At 44.5% G+C, this 21,737-nt stretch overlaps 3 protein-coding genes and 1 pseudogene across 3 annotated transcripts; 1 reads left to right on the top strand and 3 right to left on the bottom strand.

Annotated features, from left to right (window-relative positions):
• Positions 1–1,497: 1,497 nt before the first annotated feature.
• Positions 1,498–5,426, bottom strand: LOC106607068 (FAD-dependent oxidoreductase domain-containing protein 2-like; annotated as a pseudogene).
• A 1,877-nt stretch (positions 5,427–7,303) lies between these two features.
• Positions 7,304–10,208, top strand: LOC106607056 (heme oxygenase). Its single transcript, XM_014203617.2, has 7 exons — positions 7,304–7,540; positions 7,647–7,698; positions 7,881–7,992; positions 8,167–8,382; positions 8,477–8,749; positions 9,704–9,752; positions 9,836–10,208. The coding sequence occupies exons 2-7, from the start codon at positions 7,649–7,651 to the stop codon at positions 9,949–9,951; spliced, it is 816 nt and encodes a 271-aa protein (XP_014059092.1). The 5' UTR covers positions 7,304–7,540; positions 7,647–7,648; the 3' UTR covers positions 9,952–10,208.
• On the bottom strand, positions 10,179–15,123 carry LOC106607002 (DNA replication licensing factor mcm5). The gene is made up of 14 exons (XM_014203533.2): positions 14,791–15,123; positions 14,363–14,489; positions 14,030–14,158; positions 13,718–13,890; positions 13,432–13,587; positions 13,128–13,297; positions 12,858–13,029; positions 12,644–12,755; positions 12,275–12,418; positions 11,943–12,185; positions 11,554–11,666; positions 11,276–11,404; positions 10,909–11,179; positions 10,179–10,700 (listed from the first exon to the last, which is right to left on the bottom strand). The coding sequence occupies exons 1-14, from the start codon at positions 14,958–14,960 to the stop codon at positions 10,599–10,601; spliced, it is 2,211 nt and encodes a 736-aa protein (XP_014059008.1). The 5' UTR covers positions 14,961–15,123; the 3' UTR covers positions 10,179–10,598.
• A 215-nt stretch (positions 15,124–15,338) lies between these two features.
• gcat (glycine C-acetyltransferase) lies at positions 15,339–20,903 on the bottom strand. The gene is made up of 9 exons (XM_014203534.2): positions 20,576–20,903; positions 19,727–19,857; positions 19,528–19,629; positions 19,249–19,395; positions 18,865–19,019; positions 18,631–18,713; positions 16,985–17,156; positions 16,296–16,417; positions 15,339–15,852 (listed from the first exon to the last, which is right to left on the bottom strand). Exons 1-9 carry the CDS (start codon positions 20,793–20,795, stop codon positions 15,701–15,703), a joined length of 1,284 nt encoding a protein of 427 aa, XP_014059009.1. The 5' UTR covers positions 20,796–20,903; the 3' UTR covers positions 15,339–15,700.
• Between the last annotated feature and the right edge of the window lie 834 nt (positions 20,904–21,737).

The raw sequence follows: 21,737 nt of genomic DNA, 5'->3' as shown, positions 1-21,737 counted from the left end.
ATAAATCACTGACAGTGTCACCAGCAAAGCACCCCCGCACCATCATACCTCCTCCTCCATGCTTCATGGTGGGAACCACACATGCGGAGATCATCCGTTCACCTACTCTGCGTCTCACAAAGACACGGCAGTTGGAACCAAAAATCTCCAAATCAGACCAAAGTACAGATTTCCACCAGTCTAATGTCCATTGCTCGTGTTTCTTGGTCCAAGCAAGTGTCTTCTTCCTATTGGTGTCCTTTAGTAGTGGTTTCTGTGCAGCAATTCGACAATGGCCTGATTCACACAGTCTACTCTGAACAGTTGATGTCGAGATGAGTCTGTTACTTGAACTCTGTGAAGCATTTACTTGGGCTGCAATCTGAGGTGCAGTTAATTGCCGATTTCTGAGGATGGTAAATCTAATTAACTTATCCTCTGCAGCAGAGATAACTCTGGGTCTTCCTTCCCTGTGATGGTCCACATGAGAGCCAGTTTCATCATAGCTCTTGGTTTTTGCGACTGCACTTCAAGAAACTTTCAAAGTTCTTGATATGTTCCATATTGACTGACCTTCATGTCTTAAAGTAACGATGGACTGTAATTTGCTTATTTGACCTGTTCTTGCCATAATATGGACTTGGTCTTTTACCAAATAGGGCTATCTTCTATACCAACCATACCTTGTCACAACACAACTGATTGGCTCAAATGCATTAAGCAAAGAAATCCCACAAATTAACCTTTAACAAGGCACACCTGTTAATTGAAATGCATTCCAGGTGACTACCTCATGAAGCTGGCTGAAAGAATGCCAAGAGTGTGCAAAGCTGTCATCAAGGCAAAGGGTGGCTACTTTGAAGAATCTGAAATATAAAATATATTTTGATTTGTTTAACAAATGTTTGGTTACTACATGATTCCATGTGTTATTTCATAGTTTTGATGTCTTCCCTATTATTGTAAAATTTAGAAAATAGTAAAAAATTAAGAAAAACCCTGGAATGAGTAGGTGTGTCCAAACTTTTGACTGGTACTGTACATACAAACTGAGTGTACAAAACATTAAGAACACCTGCTCTTTCCATGACACACTTATTGGTGTCACTTGTTAAACCCACTTTAATCAGTGTAGATGAAGGGGAGGAGACAGGTTAAAGAAGGATTTTTAAGCATTGAGACATGGATTGTGTATGTGTTCCATTCAGAAGATGAATGGGCAAGACAAAAGATTTAAGTGCCTTTGAACGGGGTATGGTAGTAGGTACCAGGCGCACTGGTTTGTGTCAATAACTGCAACACTGCTGGGTTTTTCACACCCAACAGTTTCCTGGGTGTATCAAGAATGGTCAACCACCCAAAGGATATCTAGCCAACTTGACACAACTGTAGGAAGCATTGGAGTCAACATGGGCCAGCATCCCTGTGGAATGCTTTCAACACCTTATAGAGTCCATGCCCCGACAAATTGAGGCTGTTCTGAGGGCAAAAGAGGGAGTGGGAGGGGGAGTGAGGGGGGTGCAACTCAATATTAGGAAGGTGTTCTTAATGTTTTGTAGACTCTGTATATACTGTATATATTCATGGACATTATAATGGGAGGTAGAGAATGTCTTGGGACATCAAAACTGTCATAGGCTTAGTTTTGGGATCCTTGGGTAAACAACCAGAAGTCAAGGTTTATTGCAGAGGACACTGAGGCTCCAGCTCGTGTAAAGTAATCAGGGAACGCTGGGTCTGTGTCTGGGGATGCAGAGTCCTGTCCTCCAGGCATTAGCCCAGCTTCATGGGCATGCTGCCACAGCTGACTATTCCTAACAACCCCATGCTTCCTCAGGTATCCCTGACGACAAAACAGGGGTGGCTTTCGATTGGTAAGGGAAAAGCGGAAGCATGACTCTGGGGAAAAGAAACAAGTTCAGTTTTACACATTGTAAAACAGTAATCAAGTAATAAAATGTCTCATTAACTGAGTGGGCAGAACTGTAATGAAACAGTAATAAAACAGTAATAACACAGATCCTGTATGAAAGTATGTGACAAGTGAACAAACAAATCATGTGTGATATAAAAAGATGAGTAGGAGGTACTGTATATGGAAATATAAAGGACATATCCTAAGGGCATATATACCCTAGTATAATAAGGTGTTGTAATGAGGGATCAGTTGAGGACATGCTCTACCTGCATAGAAGGCCCTGAGGTCAGTGTGGAGACAGTGTTCCAGGAAGCGCCGCAATGGCTGGCTGTGGGAGATGGGCCCATCCCACTCAGTCAAGAAGTCCTCGATCATGTGATGCACTGCCTTGGGCCGTGGCAGTGGCCAGCCAACAGGACGGTGTCTCATGTCCCTCTCTGTTAAGGATGGCAGACAAATGAAAGAATAACATGTATTTGTTTTTACATACATATGTAGGTTTGAGTGCTGGCGTCATACCACAAAGATGCCTTGTACTATACACAGACATACTCTTCATTTGAATGTCATTACTTAACTTAGTCTTTAACACAACCATAAGGCCAAACTGTTTTGTACTCTTCATAAGGTTTTTAACATTCTCACACTCACCAGTGTCGTAGTAGTATAGAACAGGGTGGAGGAAGTTGGACCTCTAAGCACGGGTCCACTCTGACTCTGCCCTGCCTGGGCCCAGTGAGTCTGTGCGGTTCAGCCCGTACTGTAGAACCAGAACCAGCAGCCCATGCTTGGAGAGCTGGTGGCCAGACAGAGAAGAGAACTGGGGCAGGGCCTGGAGGGAAAACTCCTCCAGATACTCACAGTGACAGCTGACATGAAAGGAGAAGATTATTCAAAGTTAAACTGGTTCACAAATGCATTAATTTAGGCTGCGTTTACACAGGCATCCCAATTCTGACCTTTTTTACACAAATTGGTATTTTTACCAATCACATCAGATCTTTTCACATCAGATCGTTTTCAGAGCTGCTCAGATTGGTCAAAATACAGATTGATAAAAAAAATTATCCGAATTTGGCTGCCTGTGTAAACACAGCCTTAGTGAACATAAATCGGGATATCTATAGGCAATCAATCAATGTGAGATTGTAGAGAAAGGTAAATTACCATGAGGGACAATAATCATGAAGAAAAATGTGCACAGGGGTTCAGCACTACTTACCCTCTTAGTAAAATGATGTCTCCAAGTACCCCAAACATTTGGTACGGTCCGGAGGCCTCATTGACCCTCCTCAACAGCCAGGACTGCAGCTGACTGATTGACAGTTTGATTGCTAGCCAGGAGTTGCTATGGTAACGCAGCTCAAGGACTCTATGTACAGCACGCACTAGGGTGGAACACATAACAAAGTTACAACAATAAATAGTAAAAAAACAAACACATTTTGTCTATAAAAACATTATTTTATAGACAAATTTGTAATTTCAAAGTTTCCCCCCCTTTACAGGCAGTTACTAACTATACAGAAGTCAGATTTACTCTTGTCTACGTTGTAATACCAGCAGTTTGAATGGTTACCTGTGTATCGGAAGCCATGGATGAACCCCCCTGCAGAAGAGCGATAGTCTCTTGAGTGGGCAGCCGTCCCCAGAACAAAAAGGTCTGGGGTTCCCCGCCCCTCGTACCAGGCTGTCACCCCTGGCAACCGCCCCCTGGCACCCTCACTGCTTGGTGGGCGGGCCGAGCTGGAGAGATTAATGGAATCATTAGGACAGACTGACATTATCTGACTGAAACAGCACGGCTTTTCCAATGAAAATGGTAAAACAGAAGATCCACCACTTCCATAGAAAACAATAACTTTAACAGAACTCTTTACGCATTATGTAAAGACATGTCACTTTAAAATGATCATTTACATACCCATCAAAGATGCTGAAGTTGAACCGGAACCCCAGGCAGCGGATCACACGATCATATGGCTGGCGGAGAGAGAAGTTGTCATTGTGGTACACAGGTAGGTTTGTCGCTGTGACCTTTGAACTGTTCTTCCCATCCGAACTGTCCAGTAGCTCAGCTAGAGTAAGGAACAACTTGCCACGCTTTTCCTGCCCACTGGATCTGCACTTCTGCTTTCTGCCTGAGCGCTTCTTTGCATCCTCTCCATTTCTGATGATAGCAATGTCCTCAAGGCCTCCCTCCACCAGCCCATCAAGGGACTTTAGCTGGTACGTGTCTAGCAGCTCATTGTTCACAGCTCTGTGGAAGAGAGGAAATAGTTCACTTTGATATGAACAGATGATGCTAAGCGGATAGCAACATACTCCGATCTAAAACACTGCTGCAGGAGTACTAAATCAGTGAAACAAAAGAAAGAACAATTGGTAGGAGGCCAATATCGGTCAAAACCTGATGATGCCTCTCAGTACCTGAGGTCTCCGACGTAGTGTGTCTGCCAGGCTAGGCGGACCGGGCTCGGGCTGTAGAGATGGATCCGGCTGGCCCGACCCAGGATGCTCTGAGCTGTTTCAAATGCTGAGTTCCCCTTACCCAGGATCAGCACGGCCTGGTCCTTATACTCCTCTGGGTCCACAGGGATGGACTCATAGCCCTCCACCAGATCTGAGCCCTCAAACTGGACCTTCTGAGGATCCCACAGTCCTGTGGACACCAGGAGGACTCTGTGGGTAAGAGAGACAGAGAGAGAGAGAATCATCTCTTTAATGGTATGCACAGTGGAGAATTGTTCCATATTTCCAACCTTTTACATTAGATATGTGTATAGATATAACACAGTACCTGCATGTATAGTCCAGTCCATGCTGGTCAGTCAGTATGTATCCCCTGCCTCTAGGAGATTCAGACTCTGAGGCCCTGATCGTCCCGATGTCCACCCCATACTGGACCTTCAGCCCCAGCTCCTTCACATACATAGAGAGGTAGCGGGAAATGAGTCTGCGTCTGGGTAGAGCTCCCGGCTGACTCGCTGAAGCAGCAGGTCGGGCCTGTCACTCAGGAGGGAGTTCCAATCGTGACGAAGGTTGAACTTGCGGTTCCGCCTCCCTGTGTAGATCTTGTTGATGCTGATGAGTTTCCTGTGTCGAGGGTATCTTTAAAGGGAGAAAAAAAACATCCATGAGATACAACACATGTTCATGTACATGGTGTAGGTCAGGACATATTTCTATGAGCAGGGCAATAGAGAAAGTTGCATCATTGTTTCACTGTCACAAAATACTTTGCTGAGTTGGAAAATTGATTCAGCAAGTGCAATACCCGATATAGTCCACACCCATTACTACAGAGCCACTCACATATTGAAGAAGCTCCCTGGCCCTGAGTTCCTCTCCAAGATGATGTAATCTGTCTGACTCTTGGAGAGAAAGTGACCCATCTGAAGGCCCGCGGCCGGGCTCCATGCACACAGTAGTCATGGTGACGGGTGCTGTTGTGACTGTGGTAGTCATCAGGAAAACATTGGACCAGGGCGACCAGGAGGGCTAGTAGAAGAAGGATAGGGGAATCCATGACCTATGAATGAGTAAAAGGCAATGAAGGCATTTAATGGTGGGAGAGTGGGTTTAGTGAAGGTCATTGCAATACCCTGGTGACAATAATCAACAGCAAATTTAAGTTTTGAAAGCTGCAATCTGAAAATATCCACTGACAAGCAGCAACCATATTATTGCCAAAGTTATGCAACTCTTTTCAATGGCTTTACCAACATAAGATGGTCAATTGAAATGACATATCAGATAGCATTGTTCAAATGAGTGGAAGAACAGAGAAAGTACGACAATAGCGGGCCTTCATGGGGTGTATCCCCGTGCTCGCCTTGAAACTCTGGCCCCACATCATAACTCGAGATGAGGAGATGCAGCTGCACTAGACCGCTGGTTGAGAAGCGCTCCACGAGCACAAAATACACAGCATATCTATTAAAGTAGGATGTTTTACCTTTCACTGCAGTGGTTCCCTCTCATCTAATCCCATATCATTTTGCATTTGGTCTGTAAATAAAACTCTCCAACAACCTATAGTCTGAATTTCATAACGGAGCTACATCCCTTGACAGGACACTCCAGCATACCTCAGTATTCTGACCAATAAACGTTGCTCTATTCTGGCCAATAAGAGCTTGTGTGTAAAATAGAGGGCGTGATAATACTTAAAGCGATGTAGTAGAAGTGTTCCATGCTTTTAATACAAAAGTATCATGTAGCCAAAGTAACACATTTGACCTTCTTTATTACAGTGTTATAAACTTTGTAATGTTGCAATTTTTGAGATTTTGAGATAATTGTAGTAGTTTGATAATGTTTTGGTGAAAGACATACTAATCATTATAAAATGTTAATTAAGTGAAACATAGCATGCATATTATTATATTATCATAAACACAATTAACTATTCATAAAATTCTCATGCCTAGAAATTGCTCTTATTTTTGCCTTCTACAACTGCAACATACATTTATGTCGAGTCATGGTATCCCTCTTCTCTATTTTGTTGAAACCTGTTGAATCAGGTTATCTATAGATTGGTAATAGATCAATAGATGGATAATAGACAAATGTAAGGTAAATCATATGTTGAGGACAAGAGTTTACAATGTATTCCCCTGAAATGAATTTTGACCTGCAGTTAGTCATTTGTGGCTGAAACTTTGTACCAACACAAAGTTCAACGAACACAATGGGAGAGATTAAATTGGATTAATTTAACCATTGGGTCCTGCCTGCAGTTAAGTCAGCATATTGAATCACTCTTGTTATTCTGATTCATCTTCAGAAAACTAAAAGGTACATACACTGAGAGCACAAAACATTAGAAACATGACATTCCAGGTGAAAGCTATGATCGCTTATTGATATTACCTGTTAAATCCACTTCAATCGGTGTAGATGAAGGGGAGGAGACAGGTTAAAGAAGGAGAGTTTATGTACGCCATTCAGATGGGGAATGCGCAAGACAAAAGTTTTACGTGCCTTTGAACGGGGTATGGTAGTAGGTGCCATGCGCACCAGTTTGAGTGTGTCAAGAACTGCAACACTGCTGGGTTTTTCACACTCAACAGTTTCCTGTGTGTATCAAGAAGGGTCCTCCACCCAAAGGACATCCAGCCAACTTGACACAACTGTGGAAAGCATTGGAATCAACATGGGCCAGCATCCCTGTGGAACGCTTTCAACACCTTGTAGAATTGAGGCTGTTCTGAGGGCAAAAGGGGGTGCAACTCAATATTAGGAAGGTGTTCGTAATGTTTTGTACACTCAGTGTTTATAACTTTGTTCTCACCTGTAGTCAACATACTCTCCCTCAATAGCAGAAGGAACACACTCACTGCCTGTGGTTCATGTGACTCTATGTTTAATGATTTCTACCATTCCATCTGCTCACTCATGCTCTCCCCTCACTGGTAAATCTGCCCTGTCATGTTAAGCTTCAGCATAAGGGAAATGAGACAACACTCTCACTTCCCATTTGATTTAGCTGAGAAACATCGGGAGAGAAGGCGAGGGAGTCAAATATAAAGACTGGCTCACAGGTCAAAGAGGACACAGCAACTCTAAACTCGTTTGAGGAGGCAGCTTTTGTTTACCAGCTGTATAACAAGACATCAACAAGGAACTACCCCACAGGTAAATGATCAACTCTTTCACTGACTTGTTTCTTAATAAACTGTAACAGTTGGTCACATTTGGGTAATAATGTTATAACCACCATATAAAAAATTCTGGATTACAGACATGGAGACAGTCAACTCAGCACGGAAAGATGATATGCAGAACCCTGGCAGGTACAGTCCTTTTGTAATGAACGGTTGATATGTTGACTAGATTATTGTATTTCAGACCAGGTCAGGGCTGATATATGGAAAGGTAAAGGTATTGAACATACAGAACACAATTACTAACTGCAAACTCTGTGCTCACATTTACTGTACTCGGGTAAATCAGGATGTCCTCCATCTCTCCTCAGTGATTTGTCAGAACAGATAAAAGCAGCGACTAAAGAGATCCATGTCAGGGCAGAAAACACCCAACTGATGCTGAGCTATCAGAAGGGACAGATAACTCTTCCGCAGTACAAGGTGAGAAAAGCCAATCTGAGAGTTAATTAAAAACCACTTGCCAAAATAATTTACAGTGGTTTTCATAATATGAACTACCTAGAATGTATTTTGTTTAACTTTCTACATAGTCATGGAAAATGAGCACTCACTGTGCACTAAGTATTAATCTGTAACCCCTCTTTTCCATGGCAGCTTCTTCTGTGTTCCCTCTACGAGATCTACAAAGCACTGGAAGAGGAGATGGACAGAAATGCTTCCCACCCAGGTGTCGCACCGATATACTTCCCCCAGGAACTGGCCCGACTGGAGACACTAGAGAGAGATCTGGAACACTTCTTTGGACAGGAGTGGCGAAAGAGAGTCATCATTCCTGCTGCAACACACAGATATACACAGAGACTTCGCAAGGTACAGGCTATAGATATACCAACATGCAGGGTAGGCACACTATCTTAATTGTGTACCTGCTTAGTAATAACAATTTACTTGTCTCCCTCTCCAGATTGGTGAAGGCAATCCTAAATTGCTGGTGGCCCACGCCTACACCCGTTACCTAGGTGACCTGTCAGGAGGACAAATTTTGGGGAAGATTACCCAGAAATCAATTGGGTTAAGCAGCGGAGAGGGACTGTCGTTTTTCTCCTTCCCCGGAGTGTCAAGCCCTAACCGCTTCAAGCAGCTGTACAGGAGCAGAATGAACAGCATCGAGCTGACCAAGGAGGAGAGGGAGGGGGTGCTGGAGGAGGCTATCATGGCCTTCGAACTCAACATCCAGGTGAGTGAAAGGGAAGAGGGAGGAAGGGTGGAAGCAAACTGGGTAAGAATATAGGTTATGGGAACTAATACAGTAACGAAAGGTCACTATGAAAAGTTATACAGCTGTACCATTGAGAGCATCTTGACTGGCTGCATCACTGCTTGGCATGGCAAGCATGGCGCTACAGAAGTTGGTGCGGACAGCCCAGTACGTCACTGAGGCCGAGTTCCCTGCCATTCAGGACCTCTATATCAGGCAGTGTGAAAGGAGGGCCAGGAAAATCGTTAGACTCCAGCCACCCAAGTCCTATACCGTTCTCTCTGCTTCCGCACTGCAAGCGGTAACGGTGCATCCAACAGGCTCCTAAACAGCTTCTAAACCCAAGCCATAAGACTGCTAAATAGCTAACTAAATAGCTAACAAAATGGCTACACAGACTGAGTTGACCCTTGTATTTTATTTTTGCACTGTCTCTATGGACACTCACACACTGCTACTCCAACACAGACACAAACACTCACTCCATAATTTGCTCACTTACAAATAATATGCACATACATTTATACTGACTCTACACACACGCACTCACATACAATCATCAATTACAGTGCTGCTACTCTGTTTATCATATATACCTACACATATCTACCGATATCACTCCAGTATCCATCCACATTTTAAATATGGTTCTGGATCTGACTGATCCTGTATATAGTATGCTTCTCGTGTTCTTATTACTTTCTCTCGTGTTTTTGTTCTTTGTTATTTTTCATATTATATTCTTATTGATTACTGCATTGTTGGGTTTACAAGAAAGGCATTTCACTATACTTGTGCATGTGACATTAAAACTAGCTAAACATAACTGTGCAGAGGAAGTGAAACTGGGAAGGTCTAGTGAACGATGCAGTGTGAACTTCTTATTGTGTACGTCTTGTTCAATGAAGACATCCGGTCTTATTTCTCGTACAGGTCTTCAATGATCTACAGAAAATGTTGAGTGTCACAGAGGAAGCCTATGGTAAGTACAAGCTCATATGCTGATTGGAAATGTGATCTTTCACCCGCCTTGTGTTATAAAAAGGTATTATTTTGCTTTTGCAGGGGACCAAGAAAAGGCCAAGACGTCAGCTATCATCCCCTCTTTGTCCATCGTGCAGTTGTCACTGGGTATTTGTGTTGCTTTAGCAACAGTCGGGATGGGTATCTATGTATTCTAAAGCCTTGAATTAAGTCCTTAAATAATGTTTATGTAGTTGACAGAATCACTTCAGTAATCATGACCACCTAAGGGTGTGTGCACTTACAGCACTTTGTCATGACTGTACTTTTTTAAATGCTTAAGGCAATCTTACAATGAAAATTGACATGCTGTATTAATTGCAATTCTGTGTACATAGTATGTTTCATTAAAGATTATGCACACCATTTCAACATTAGAAATGTCTAAATAAAGAAGTTTGCTTTTTATTTTCAATACCTTACACAATTAATGATTTAACGTTAACAATCTTTAGGGCATTCTCATATCACTTTTCTTACCCCAAACAATTCAACAATACAGTTCATCCAAATTGCCTCCATAACATCATTTGTTTAGACTAAAAATAATAGACACCAAAATACTTATGAGAGCAATAGAACAGCAAATAACTGTTGGCTGAACTTGGCAAAGCAACACATGAAAAGGTAGACATCAGTGGCTCTGTAGGCGGACCACGGTCTAGGATGAAGACGTATCGACGTGACTTCATGAAGATGTCCACTGGCTTGTGAGGAAGAGTGAATTGAGGAGACGCCTGTCCCTTCTCCTATTTACAAAGCCCATCGTGACTTAACCTTTGTGCGTGTGCATCTTTTTGAGAGACTACTTGACTCTGTAGAGCACCTTCCTCTGCATGCGGTGCTGCAGCTCTCCCCTCCTCATCATCAGGTGAAGGACCTTGTAGATGGCCTGCTCTGGATACTTCTGTATATGGGAGAGGGTAGAGAGAGATTCTGGTCAGTGGACAGGTAAACAGGCTACAGGGCAACACGTAGGCCAACTGAGGACAGCACTGAATCATATAGACAAAGGGCCAAACGTTCCAATGCCCAAAGTACTTTCATGTAATTGATCAAGTGGTCCCGTCTCTGTTCATCACAGTATATGTTCAAAGTAGACTAGTGTAACTGACCTGCTTGGTGAAGTCCTGGACGATGCTGTGCTCGGACACCTGGGAGCCAATGGCAAAGCGTCTCTTCAGCTGCTTCTCAACACGGGAAATCATCTCCTGGTCCTCCTGAGTGGTGAAGCCCTCCACACCAGAGAGGCTGCCGGACAGCGCAGCGTCCAGTGTGGACACCTGGAAGAGCCGCAGGGCCTCGTCCACCTCCTCCTCTCCAGCCACGGCCTGCAGCTTCATCTTGGCCAAGGACTCAGAGATACGCACCACCGCCTCCAGCTGCCTGCAGGGGACCACGGAGAACCAAGCGTTATGACACAGCAGATGGACGGTATCCTGACTGGTAATGATGTTGGCAGGTGAAGTATCATATAGGTACCTGACAGTGATGGGGATGGAGGCTCTCCTGTCGCTCTCCCTCTCATGTTCCCTCGCTCCACTCCTCATCACCACGTATCTGTTCTTTAGCTTTTCAGCTGCCGCCGCAGAGAGACGTGGGCCGCATTTCCTGTCATGGCACATTTGACCGTTACAAACCAAATCCCTCAATGTGTACATACTAGTGTGTAGTATTGTTTCTCTGCAAGTAGAGTGCATGAACTCAATCTAACATACACAGAATAAATCTGCAGAAATAAAGGATTTCTTAAGACTCACGTTCTGGCATAGGCAATGTACTTCTTCAGTGTGGCCAGTGTGATCTCTCCCTCCACACCCTCTGTCTGAGTATGAGCACTGAGATGGACGTTCATCACGTGGCGGGCCAGAGTCTGAGAGAGAAAAGATGGTCAATAGTGTTAACACTGCGCTAGCCTGGGCCGTGTTCAGTATCCCTGTGCATTAACCTTCCCCCACACACAAACCCAGAACAGACTAAAGTGTGTTACATTTACATTTTAGTCATTTAGCAGACGCTCTTATCCAGTAGTGAATGCATACATTTCATACATTTTCTCTCCGTACTGGTCCCCCGTGGGAATCGAACCCACAACCCTGGCATTGCAAACACCATGCTCTACCAACTGAGCCACACAGTGTTCCCTCACCATGTCTCTCTGATGGTCGTGGATGTCCTTGATGATAAAGATCATGTCAAAACGGGACAAGATGGTAGGCATGAAGTCGATGTTGTCCTCTCCCTTGGTGTCGTCCCAACGGCCAAACACAGAGTTAGCAGCGGCCAGCACCGAGCAGCGGGAGTTCAGGGTGGTGGTGATGCCAGCCTTGGCAATGGAGATGGTCTGTTGTTCCATGGCTTCATGGATGGCTACTCGGTCATCCTCTCTCATCTGAGAGGAAGGAGAGTCACAGTTAAGAGTCTGCAAACAAGCTAGTCAGGTATTCAGCAATTGATGTACTTCGGTCCATGTTTCCTTACCTTGTCAAACTCATCGATGCACACCACCCCACCGTCAGCCAGCACCATGGCTCCTCCCTCCATGATGAAGCCACGGGTGACGGGGTCCCTCAGGACAGAGGCCGTCAGACCAGCAGCACTGCTGCCTTTACCTGAGGTATACACCTGACAGAGGGAGAGAGAGGGAAGATACGGGTTAGCGCTTTCGATAGGGGTCACTAGCATGCTGATAAATTAATTGTCAGCAAATTAAACTTCTGGAATCCATCTTTGTAATTCCGGTTTAAATCTATGTTGAGGGAGTGTCATGATTGCTCTGAAATATATATTTTTTTCAATTAATCTTGGAATATACACACACATATATATATTCATCAAGCCCATCCTTACCCCAATGGGAGAGCACCTCTCCACAAACTTGAGCAGCTGAGACTTGGCAGTACCGGGGTCTCCCAGCATTAACAAGTTGATGTCTCCTCTACGGGTCAGCCCGTCAGGCAGCCTGAGACAGGAAAGGTCATTATACATACACACTGGAGAGAAATGTACGCACATCAAAAATCTATTCGGATTCTACATGCCATTTCCAATGGTTATGACTCACCTCTTCCTGGAGCCGCCGAACAGCAGGCAGGCGATGGCCTTTTTCAGGTCATCACTGCCGTAGATGGAAGGAGCGAGGGAACGGGCGAGGGAGCCGTAGACGTCGGGGGAGGAGGCCAACGCTCTCAGCTCCTCCTCTTCCTGAGGGGAGACTGACCCTGTGGCCCCGCGACCTGAGAGAAAAAGATAGCTTTATATCTATAGTACTATCCCCACATAGGACATAATGTTGGATAAGTAATCTAACCTCTAGTGGCCTTATCGTGCCTACCTGCTCCCTCTGTGTCCTGCTGAATGCCCACCACACGGAGGTAGGAGGAGCGGATGCCCACGCCTGCACTTTTATCTCTGCCCTTGCCCTTAGCTTGGGCCACCTTCTTGATGGAGTAGATCCCCATGATGGTCACTCTGTTCCCAGGGACCACACGGTCACACAGGTACCTGAGGGGAGGCAGAACATGAGCTGTAATGTGGTATGTACTCATCGGACTCACTTTGCATTCTGTATTTTGGGCATGTGTTAATTGTACTTAATTTGGAATATTGAGGCACACAGATGATGCTGTGTGTGTTACCTGTCACAGTAGAGCTGCAGGTGGCGGGGCATCTCTCCGTGTGGCACAGCATCTGGAGACTCCTGCAGACGGAGGGTCTGGAAGTCCACACAGACACAACGGTCTGGAATGATGAAGTAGGGATCTATAGGACACCTCACCCTGCCTGCCTGCTCACTGAGAGAGAGATGTTTAAGAATGAAATCACACATGATGATAAAGCAGATGATTTCACACACGATGACTTACTGCATTTTTTCATGCACTGGAGTATACACCAACACTCAACTCAGAGGGTTGCACTCACGTGTTGCACTTTCGGGGAAGAGCGTAGCCCTGCAGGCCTGGGGGCAGGGAGATGTTACTGATGACGGCGCGACAGCCACGACACTGCAAACACACCCTGGTAGCCTTGGCCCTCACAGCCGTGGCAGAGATGACGATTCCAGGGACCTTCACCAGCCTGGACACCTGCTCCGACTACCAGAGAGAAAGAGATGGAGACTTCAGAGTCATGGCATGTTAAATGGATGGGAAATTGAGGGACATCTTTCATGCCACCTTCTACATGAACCAACTGAAAGGTGAAAGGCCCAGCATTGCATCCTCAGAGACCTACCTTGAGGTTGCGGATGGAGGCAGGATGGGCATCACTCTTCAGCATGACCTGGATTTCCTGCACTGTCTCCTCTCCCAGGGGCCTGGGACGGGTCACCTCGTCAGCCACCTCCTGGGCAGCCTCCTCCAGCTGTCAATCATAATGTCAGGGCTCAGTTTAAAGGGATCATTTTCTGATATAATTATTTGCCAAATAGAATATAAGATCAGTATGATACGATCAGCAACAGAAAATATAGGAATCCATCTAATCCATGAATAATTGAGCCTGCAATTGCCCCAATTAAAACTCCTCAAATTATTTGTCTGTTATTAGTCTATTCAATCGTCTCACCAGCGGCTGGTTCTCAGAGGGCTGCTTGTACAGGCAGTCTGACAGATCCTCATCAAAGCTGGCCAGGTCTTCCATCTCCACCTCCACCCAGTACTCCCCCAGGGTGTAGTGTCTCTTAAGGTCATCTCTACACAGCAGAACAGGTCAACAATACAACATGAACAATAAGATATAGAAAATAGCTAAAAACAGAACGCGAATATAATCATAGGGCAAACAAAAACGACCTACAAACTCAATCACAGGACCTTGAAGAGTCAAACTTTATTCCTTCAAGAACATTGTGGTGATCAGTGGTAGTTAGTTAGCTAACGTTACAGTAACTGGCTAGTTAGCTAACTTAACGTTGGGCATTTGTGGAACATCACACCAACCGGCGGTAACCATCGACAATGACTTCGTGGCACTTCATACAATCTCGATCTTACCTGTATTTATAGGTGAAACCGGTGCGATCGGTCCCAACTCTGAACTGCCGAAGAAATTCACGGAATCGTTTCTTGATCTGGCTCCGTTTCACTCCACCTTCATCCCCGGGTCCATCTCCCCCGCCGAAGCTGTCACTGTAATAAACTCCAGGGTCGTCGAAACCAGACATAATGCACCGATTATATCTACAAAGTGCTGAAAATTATGTTTGCGTGCGCAAAGTGCAATAATCCTAAAAGCACGTTTTTGGTGATTGACGCCAATGATCTTCTGTGGACAATAAATTCCACGCGGAGTCTTTCGCGGCAAATAAATATCGTCACTTTCCCGAGAGGTCGAACGGTGACGCTTTGCCATTGGGAGATATGATCGACGAGTGATAATGATTGGCTGAATACTTTTCAGGAGGCGTGTCCCGCTTGTAGAAGGGTGGGACTTGCAAGAGTTTGTGGCGGGAAAAGAACAGGGATAAAAAAAATATATATATGACCAAGCCAGGGACATTACATTGTGGTGGCGTTACAACAAACTGGAATAACACTGTTCGTTGTGTTTACAAAGTTACTGTTGATGCAAGCACACGTTTATTGCTCTAAATAAAAACAAGACTTTAAAATATATTTTAGCTTACCCAGTATTACAACCATATCTAGCTAGCTCCATTGGAAAATACCAACGTTTTGTTAAAAGTATTTTATTTCATTCAAATGCAACACAAAAGCAACACAAATAGCATTGACCACAATTGAGCTTCATCTGTATTACATTACCCTGTATGTAACAAATGATCTTTGTCGCACTGTCATTCATAGGCCTCCTGTGTAACCTGTAACCACAGTCCAAACTCTGTAAGCTGCTTGTCTTTTTAACTTGCTTATTGGCAGCAAAATGATCTGCAAGTTCTTCTATTTAAGACACAACTCCATGCTTCCTGCCTGTCTGTATGAAAGCATCCACAGCGCGGTCAATGTCCTGGTCAGTGTGGGCCGCTGAAATCTGGACCCGGATTCTGGCTTTGCCCTTTGGTACCACTGGGTAGGAGAACCCGATCACATACACTCCTGTGGGAGACAGAATAATGGGTACTTGTATTAGATAGACATAACACTGAAGACTACGGTTCTTCAAGAAAGGTCAGATTGGAGCCCTGATTCAAATTAATATTTTTTTCCAGCCCTAGTATTCAAGCAGTGTAGTTTGCAGCTAATAAACTATTAGGTCTATGATTGTTGTCAGCTCCCATTTTGTGAGACAAAATTGTTGAATACAAAATATCAATGAGTGTATCACTGTCTCCCTCTACAGGTTGATGTGTGTCCATTCATTTGTAATTCCACAGAAATATTTTTGATCAAGCTTTTCAAAAATAGTTCAATTCTATAAAATGAGTGGACAAAAAATCCATAGAGTATTTCAAACCAATATACAGATTGTGTTGTAATGTTTGATCATGCTTGAAATGTGCTTGTGCTCCATTCATATTCAGCCTGAACTGCAGTCTCACCTAGTTTCAGCATGTCATCAGCCATCAGAGAGGCTAGTCTGGCATCCCCCAGCATCACAGGACAGATAGGGTGGTCAGAGCCCGAGATGGTGAACCCAGCATCGGTCATTTTGTTTCTGAACCTACGAGAGAGGGAGAGAATAATGACATTACAGAAATGGCACCTGTTCCTTATACAATATCATGCCTTCAACTTTCATTGTTGCTAACTGGGTTCTCTGGGAAACATGTAGTGCTCTTGAAACTGTAAACATGTGTGGAAGGACACCAGTGGAGGCTGCTGAGCAGAGGACAGCTCATAATAATGTCTGGAACGGAGCAAATGGAATGGTTGATACCATTCCACTCCAGCCATTACCACGAGCCCATCCTCCCCAATTAAATGTGCCAGCAACCTCCTGTGAAGGACACAGTCCAGATAAGAGATGAAACAAGCAAAAAAAGTGTTGAATGCAGAATAAACACAGATCTTGTCACTTTTTCAGCACAAGAGACTAGTCAATCTCAAGGTCATTCAATTGCTCTTTTCAAACATGTCCCATTCATGATTTTGCTCATACGCATTTTTCACAAAGACCAACACAAAAAGGCTTATCTGTTTTTGTCTGTGGTCCTATGTTAACCGTTCCATAAGCTTAGTCTACCACATTCACCAAAACAGAGGCCCCAGTCCCTTCCCCGATTCCCACCTCATGGTTTTGTCCCCGACACTCTGAGCAATCTCATTGGAAGTGAGGAGCAGCTCGACAGCCCGGGTAGCGCAGCCCACGACGGGAGGGGGTAGGGAGTTGGAGAAGAGGTACGGACGAGAGCGCTGCCTCAGCAGGTCAATCAGAGGTTTAGGACCCACTGTGTACCCACCTGAGAAAAAACAGATAGAAAAGCCATATCCACCTTATACAGTGTATTCAGAAAGTATTCAGATCCCTTGACTTTTTCCACATTTTGTTTCGTTACAGCCCCCCCCACCCAAAAAAAAAATCTGAAATATCACATTTACATAAGTATTCAGACCCTTCACTCAGTACTCTATTGAAGCATATTTGGCAGCGATTACAACATTGAGTCTTCTTGGGTATGACGCTACAAGCTTGGCATACCTGTGTTTGGGGAGTTTCTCCCATTCTACTCTGCAGATGCTCTCAAGCTCTGTCAGGTTGGATGGGGAGCGTCGCTGCACAGCTATTTTCAGGTCTCTCCAGAGATGTTCAATCGAGTTCAAGTCCGGGCTCTGGCTGGGCCACTCAAGGACAATTAGAGACTTGTCCCAAAGCCACTTCTGCGTTGTCTTGGCTGTGTGCTTGGGTCGTTATCCAGTCGGAGGTCCTGAGCGCTCTGGAGCAGGTTTTCATCAAGGATCTCACTGTATTTTGCTCCGTTTACCTTTCCCTCGATCCTGACAAGTCTCCCAGTCTCTGCCGCTGAAAAACATCCCCACAGCATGATGCTGCCACCACCATGCTTCACCGTAGGGATGGTGCCAGGTTTCCTCCAGACGTGACATTTGGCATTCACGCTAAAGAGTTCAATCTTGGTGTCATCAGACCAGAGAATCTTGTTTCTCATGGTCTGAGAGTCTTTAGGTGCCTTTTGGCAAACTCCATGAGGGCTGTCATGCGCTTTTTACTGAGGAGTGGCTTCCGTCTGGCCACTCTACCATACAGACCTGATTGGTGGAGTGCTGCAGAGATGGTTGTCCTTCTGGAAGGTTCTCCCATCTCCACAGAGGAACTCTGGAGCTCTGTCAGAGTGACCATCAGGTTCTTGGTCACCTCCCTGACCAAGGTCCTTCTCCCCTGATTGCTCAGTTTGGCCAGGAGACCAGCTCTAGGAAGAGTCTTGATGGTTCTAAACATTTTCTATTTAAGAATGATGGAGGCCACAGAGTTCTTGGGGACCTTCAATGCTGCAGACATTTTTTGGTAGCCTTCCCCAGATCTGTGCCTCAACACAATCCTGTCTCGAGCTCTACGGACAATTCCTTCGACCGCATGGCTTAGTTTTTGCTCTGACAATCAATGTCAACTGTGGGACCTTATATAGACAGGTGTGTGCCTTTCCAAATCATGTCCAATCAAATTATTTTACTACAGTATTAAAAAAAAAAAACTATTTTAGAATAAGGCTGTAACACAACAAAATGTGGAAAAAGTCAAGGGGTCTGAATACTTTCCAAATACCCTGTATCAATGTATATTTTCAAGTTAGTTTTGTCATCCATTTATGGAGTTCAATTACACAGCCTACATTGTCAATAGTGACATTTCATGAGAATTGAGAACATACAGTACCGTTATGCAACTCCATATATGAGTCAAAACAGAGGGAAACCTACCAGCTGCACCTCCCAGTGCTTTTCCCAAAGTAGAGTTGACAATGTGAACCCTGTCCATCACTCCCAGGAGCTCATCTGTGCCTCTGCAAACAAAATGTAATAACACTATTGGTCGACATAATTGGCTACGAAACCATCATCCTTTTTAGTTTTCCTAGGCATAATTACATCATTAAAGTTCTATCATAATTTCTCCATCGGTCCTTTTTTCTCTCCACCCGGACCGTCACTCACCTGCCTCGTGGGCCCATGAAGCCTGTAGCATGGCATTCGTCAATGAAGACCATGGCTCCATACTGCTCTGCCAGGTCACAGATCCCCTTCAATGGAGCCATGTCACCATCCATGGAGAACACACCATCCGTGACAACGAGGCGTAGACGAGATGACTGAGGGGGACAGGGAGCCATGATGACCAGTGACGCAAACACAGCCCATTAACACTAAAAACCAATTCAGCAACCTTTATTTACCCATCACTATGGTTTCAAGCTTCATTTCAAGAGGATTCTGCACAATAAGCTTCATGAAAAGTGGAGCCCTTAATTAAAAAAAGATACTGTGCAATCATATTCTAAGAAATATGTGTAATGGCTGAAGGTATAGAACTCTCTTTACCTGGGACTCTTTCAGCTGGGTCTCCAAGTCATTCAGGTCCATGTGTTTGTATCTGAACCTCTTGGCCCGACACAATCTGATCCCATCAATAATAGAGGCATGATTCAGCTCATCAGAAAGAACTGCATCGTCAGGGCCCAACAGAACCTGATGTAGAAAAAGAGTGCATTACTACTTTAGGCCTGTTTAATACAGTGGCACAGAAACGGTAAAGACAGACCATACAACAGAATGTATAAAACAGTTAATCACATGTTAATGTATTCAAGAATCACAAACCTCAAATAGCCCTGCGTTGGCGTCAAAACAGCTGGCATATAGGATGCAGTCCTCACGCTCATGGAACTGAGCCAGCTTCTGCTCCAGATCTTTGTGAATATCCTGTGGATCATATGGTAATACGAGAATGAGAGGAGACACAACCACAGAGTAATGTGAACTCACACAGAAACACTTCAGCAAGCAGTCTTTAGGTTACCTGTGTGCCACAGATGAATCTCACTGAGCTCAGCCCAGCACCATACTTCTTCAAGGCCTCTATCCCTGCCTCCACTACCTGGGGATGGCTGGAGAGGCCCAGATAGTTGTTTGCGCAGAAATTCAATATATCTGTATGGGAGAGAGAGAAACAATAGGTAAGCATATATAAGCCAGTTCTCCAGAGGACATGCACCCCATAACAATACTGACCCAACTGCCAGAGAAAGCTTGATTTACCAGTAACAATTACCACAGTGACCTTGCATGACTGCTGGAGGGAGTATGAGTGAGGGATTTCTAACCATTGTGTACTTACTGGCAAATACAGTAGAGTGCCAGCTGTACACGAGAGGACGTGCAGTCAATAAGCCATTCATAAATCAGCACTAGGGGTCAGTCTTTCTCTGGTACACAAAAGTGAACAGTAACAATTTAGTAGTTACATTGGTGGCAGAAATATGGGTTTAGCAACACCAGCAGCCACCACAAATCACGATAACACTAAGCACACATATAACTTCCAGTTGCCAAGTAGGGCAAGTCTCGGTCATGTAGCTAGCTACCCCAACACCACCAGGCTAAGATGAATTTCCGCGAAGTTCAGATGGGGGCGAACAAGACTAAGCTAGTAGGTAAACTTGCTAGCTAACTTAGCTTGATACAACTCTTAGCTGTATGCAACAAATTCGACCTGGTTAGACAACGTGGGTAGGCTAGACTTAAATTCCACGGTGCCAACTTTTGCCATGTTTTTCATGTCACTTAAGGACAGCAATACATAGGTAGGCAAATCAATATAATTGAAAGTTGGTGAGCTGACCCCTAACTATAACGTCAGGCTACTCACCGCCACGACTGCCATCCACGTTGATATGAGGACCCTGCTTGGACGTGATTACTCTTTCTCCTTTCCACGTTCCACCAGTTCGGATCGTTTCAAGTTCATGCTCCAGCACCGATCTAGCCTCCGCGATAGCTGCACAGCCCCGGTTGGAGGTGGTAGTTGAGGGTCTCAAAATATCTCTTATTGGCGCACTAAGATAACGGACAGCTGTTCGAAGAGGCATGGTGAATTTCTGTCAAAATCTTTCCAAGCAGTTAACGGTTGTGACTAGATAGGATAACAACGTAAGGCGTGGCCAAAAATAATGTGAGTGACGTCAGAGTGATATGTAACGCACGTGGGCATATCATGGAGCACCAATCAGAAGCGATGGGAGGATAGAGGTGCTTTCTGAATCTAACCAAGTCTCTAAACATATAGCCAAAGACAGTACAGTAGGAAGATAGTTTATCCTGTCCCCAATCACACTTTTAGGCGACGTTTGCTGGCTAAGCTCATGCGTAGAAACACGTTATCGGGTCTTAGTGGTCATCTGGCGCCTAACTACGCATGTGCAGGCAGTCAAATCAAAGGCACTCCTTCGATGTAAAATAGTTTTTGACGAAAATAAAAGCGTTTCAGTTTGTCACTTTCACGAGGTTGGAGTAATAACATGTTAAACTACTTAACACATAGGCTCGAATCAAGGTTGTACCTTCAGATTTCGAGAAAATGTTTTACTTCTCAAAACCCAAATCCCGGCCTGGAAGTCTCGCGATGTTGCCCTTCTGGGTTTAGAAACTCCTTGGTATAGCCACACTGGGCGAGTTCGTTTCACATGGCCAGTTGTCCGATAAGCGGGGTTCGCACATTTAATTTGCAAGTAACAGAAAGTAGTCTACTTCAAATAAAACATTTTAATTTTCAATTAAACCTGTAGAAAACCACACCACTGATAAAAGAAGATTAGCAACAAAATAAACAAAGCAGCCTCTAAATCCATGATTCGGAGTCCCATAGGGCAGCGCACAATTGGCCCAGTGTCGTCCAGATTTGGCCGCGGTAGGCAGTCATTGTAAATAAGAATTTGTTCTTGACTGACTTGCCTAGTTAAATAAAGGTTAAATAAATAAAAGTCCTACTTGTACACAGGATACAGAGATGGAGGTAAACAGCTTATTCTTAA

This window comes from Salmo salar, chromosome ssa06 (assembly GCF_905237065.1).
Source record: "Salmo salar chromosome ssa06, Ssal_v3.1, whole genome shotgun sequence".
Taxonomy (NCBI): Eukaryota; Metazoa; Chordata; class Actinopteri; order Salmoniformes; family Salmonidae; genus Salmo; species Salmo salar.
This window is presented reverse-complemented; position numbering and strand designations above follow the sequence as displayed.

Excerpts from the sequence above, each read along its gene's own strand:
- gcat (XM_014203534.2), bottom strand. The coding sequence starts at position 20,795 with ATGCCTCTTCGAACAGCTGTCCGTTATCTTAGTGCGCCAATAAGAGAT. Across the intron at positions 19,858-20,575 it reads CGTGGATGGCAGTCGTGGCG|ATATATTGAATTTCTGCGCA; the intron begins GTGAGTAGCCTG and ends TCTCCCATACAG. Across the intron at positions 16,418-16,984 it reads GTCGGGGACAAAACCATGAG|GTTCAGAAACAAAATGACCG; the intron begins GTGGGAATCGGG and ends CCTCTCTCGTAG.
- LOC106607056 (XM_014203617.2), top strand. The coding sequence starts at position 7,649 with ATGGAGACAGTCAACTCAGCACGGAAAGATGATATGCAGAACCCTGGC. Across the intron at positions 8,383-8,476 it reads ATACACAGAGACTTCGCAAG|ATTGGTGAAGGCAATCCTAA; the intron begins GTACAGGCTATA and ends CTCCCTCTCCAG. Across the intron at positions 8,750-9,703 it reads CCTTCGAACTCAACATCCAG|GTCTTCAATGATCTACAGAA; the intron begins GTGAGTGAAAGG and ends TTTCTCGTACAG.
- LOC106607002 (XM_014203533.2), bottom strand. The coding sequence starts at position 14,960 with ATGTCTGGTTTCGACGACCCTGGAGTTTATTACAGTGACAGCTTCGGC. Across the intron at positions 13,298-13,431 it reads CTGCAGCTCTACTGTGACAG|GTACCTGTGTGACCGTGTGG; the intron begins GTAACACACACA and ends GCCTCCCCTCAG. Across the intron at positions 11,180-11,275 it reads TCCATCCCCATCACTGTCAG|GCAGCTGGAGGCGGTGGTGC; the intron begins GTACCTATATGA and ends GGTCCCCTGCAG.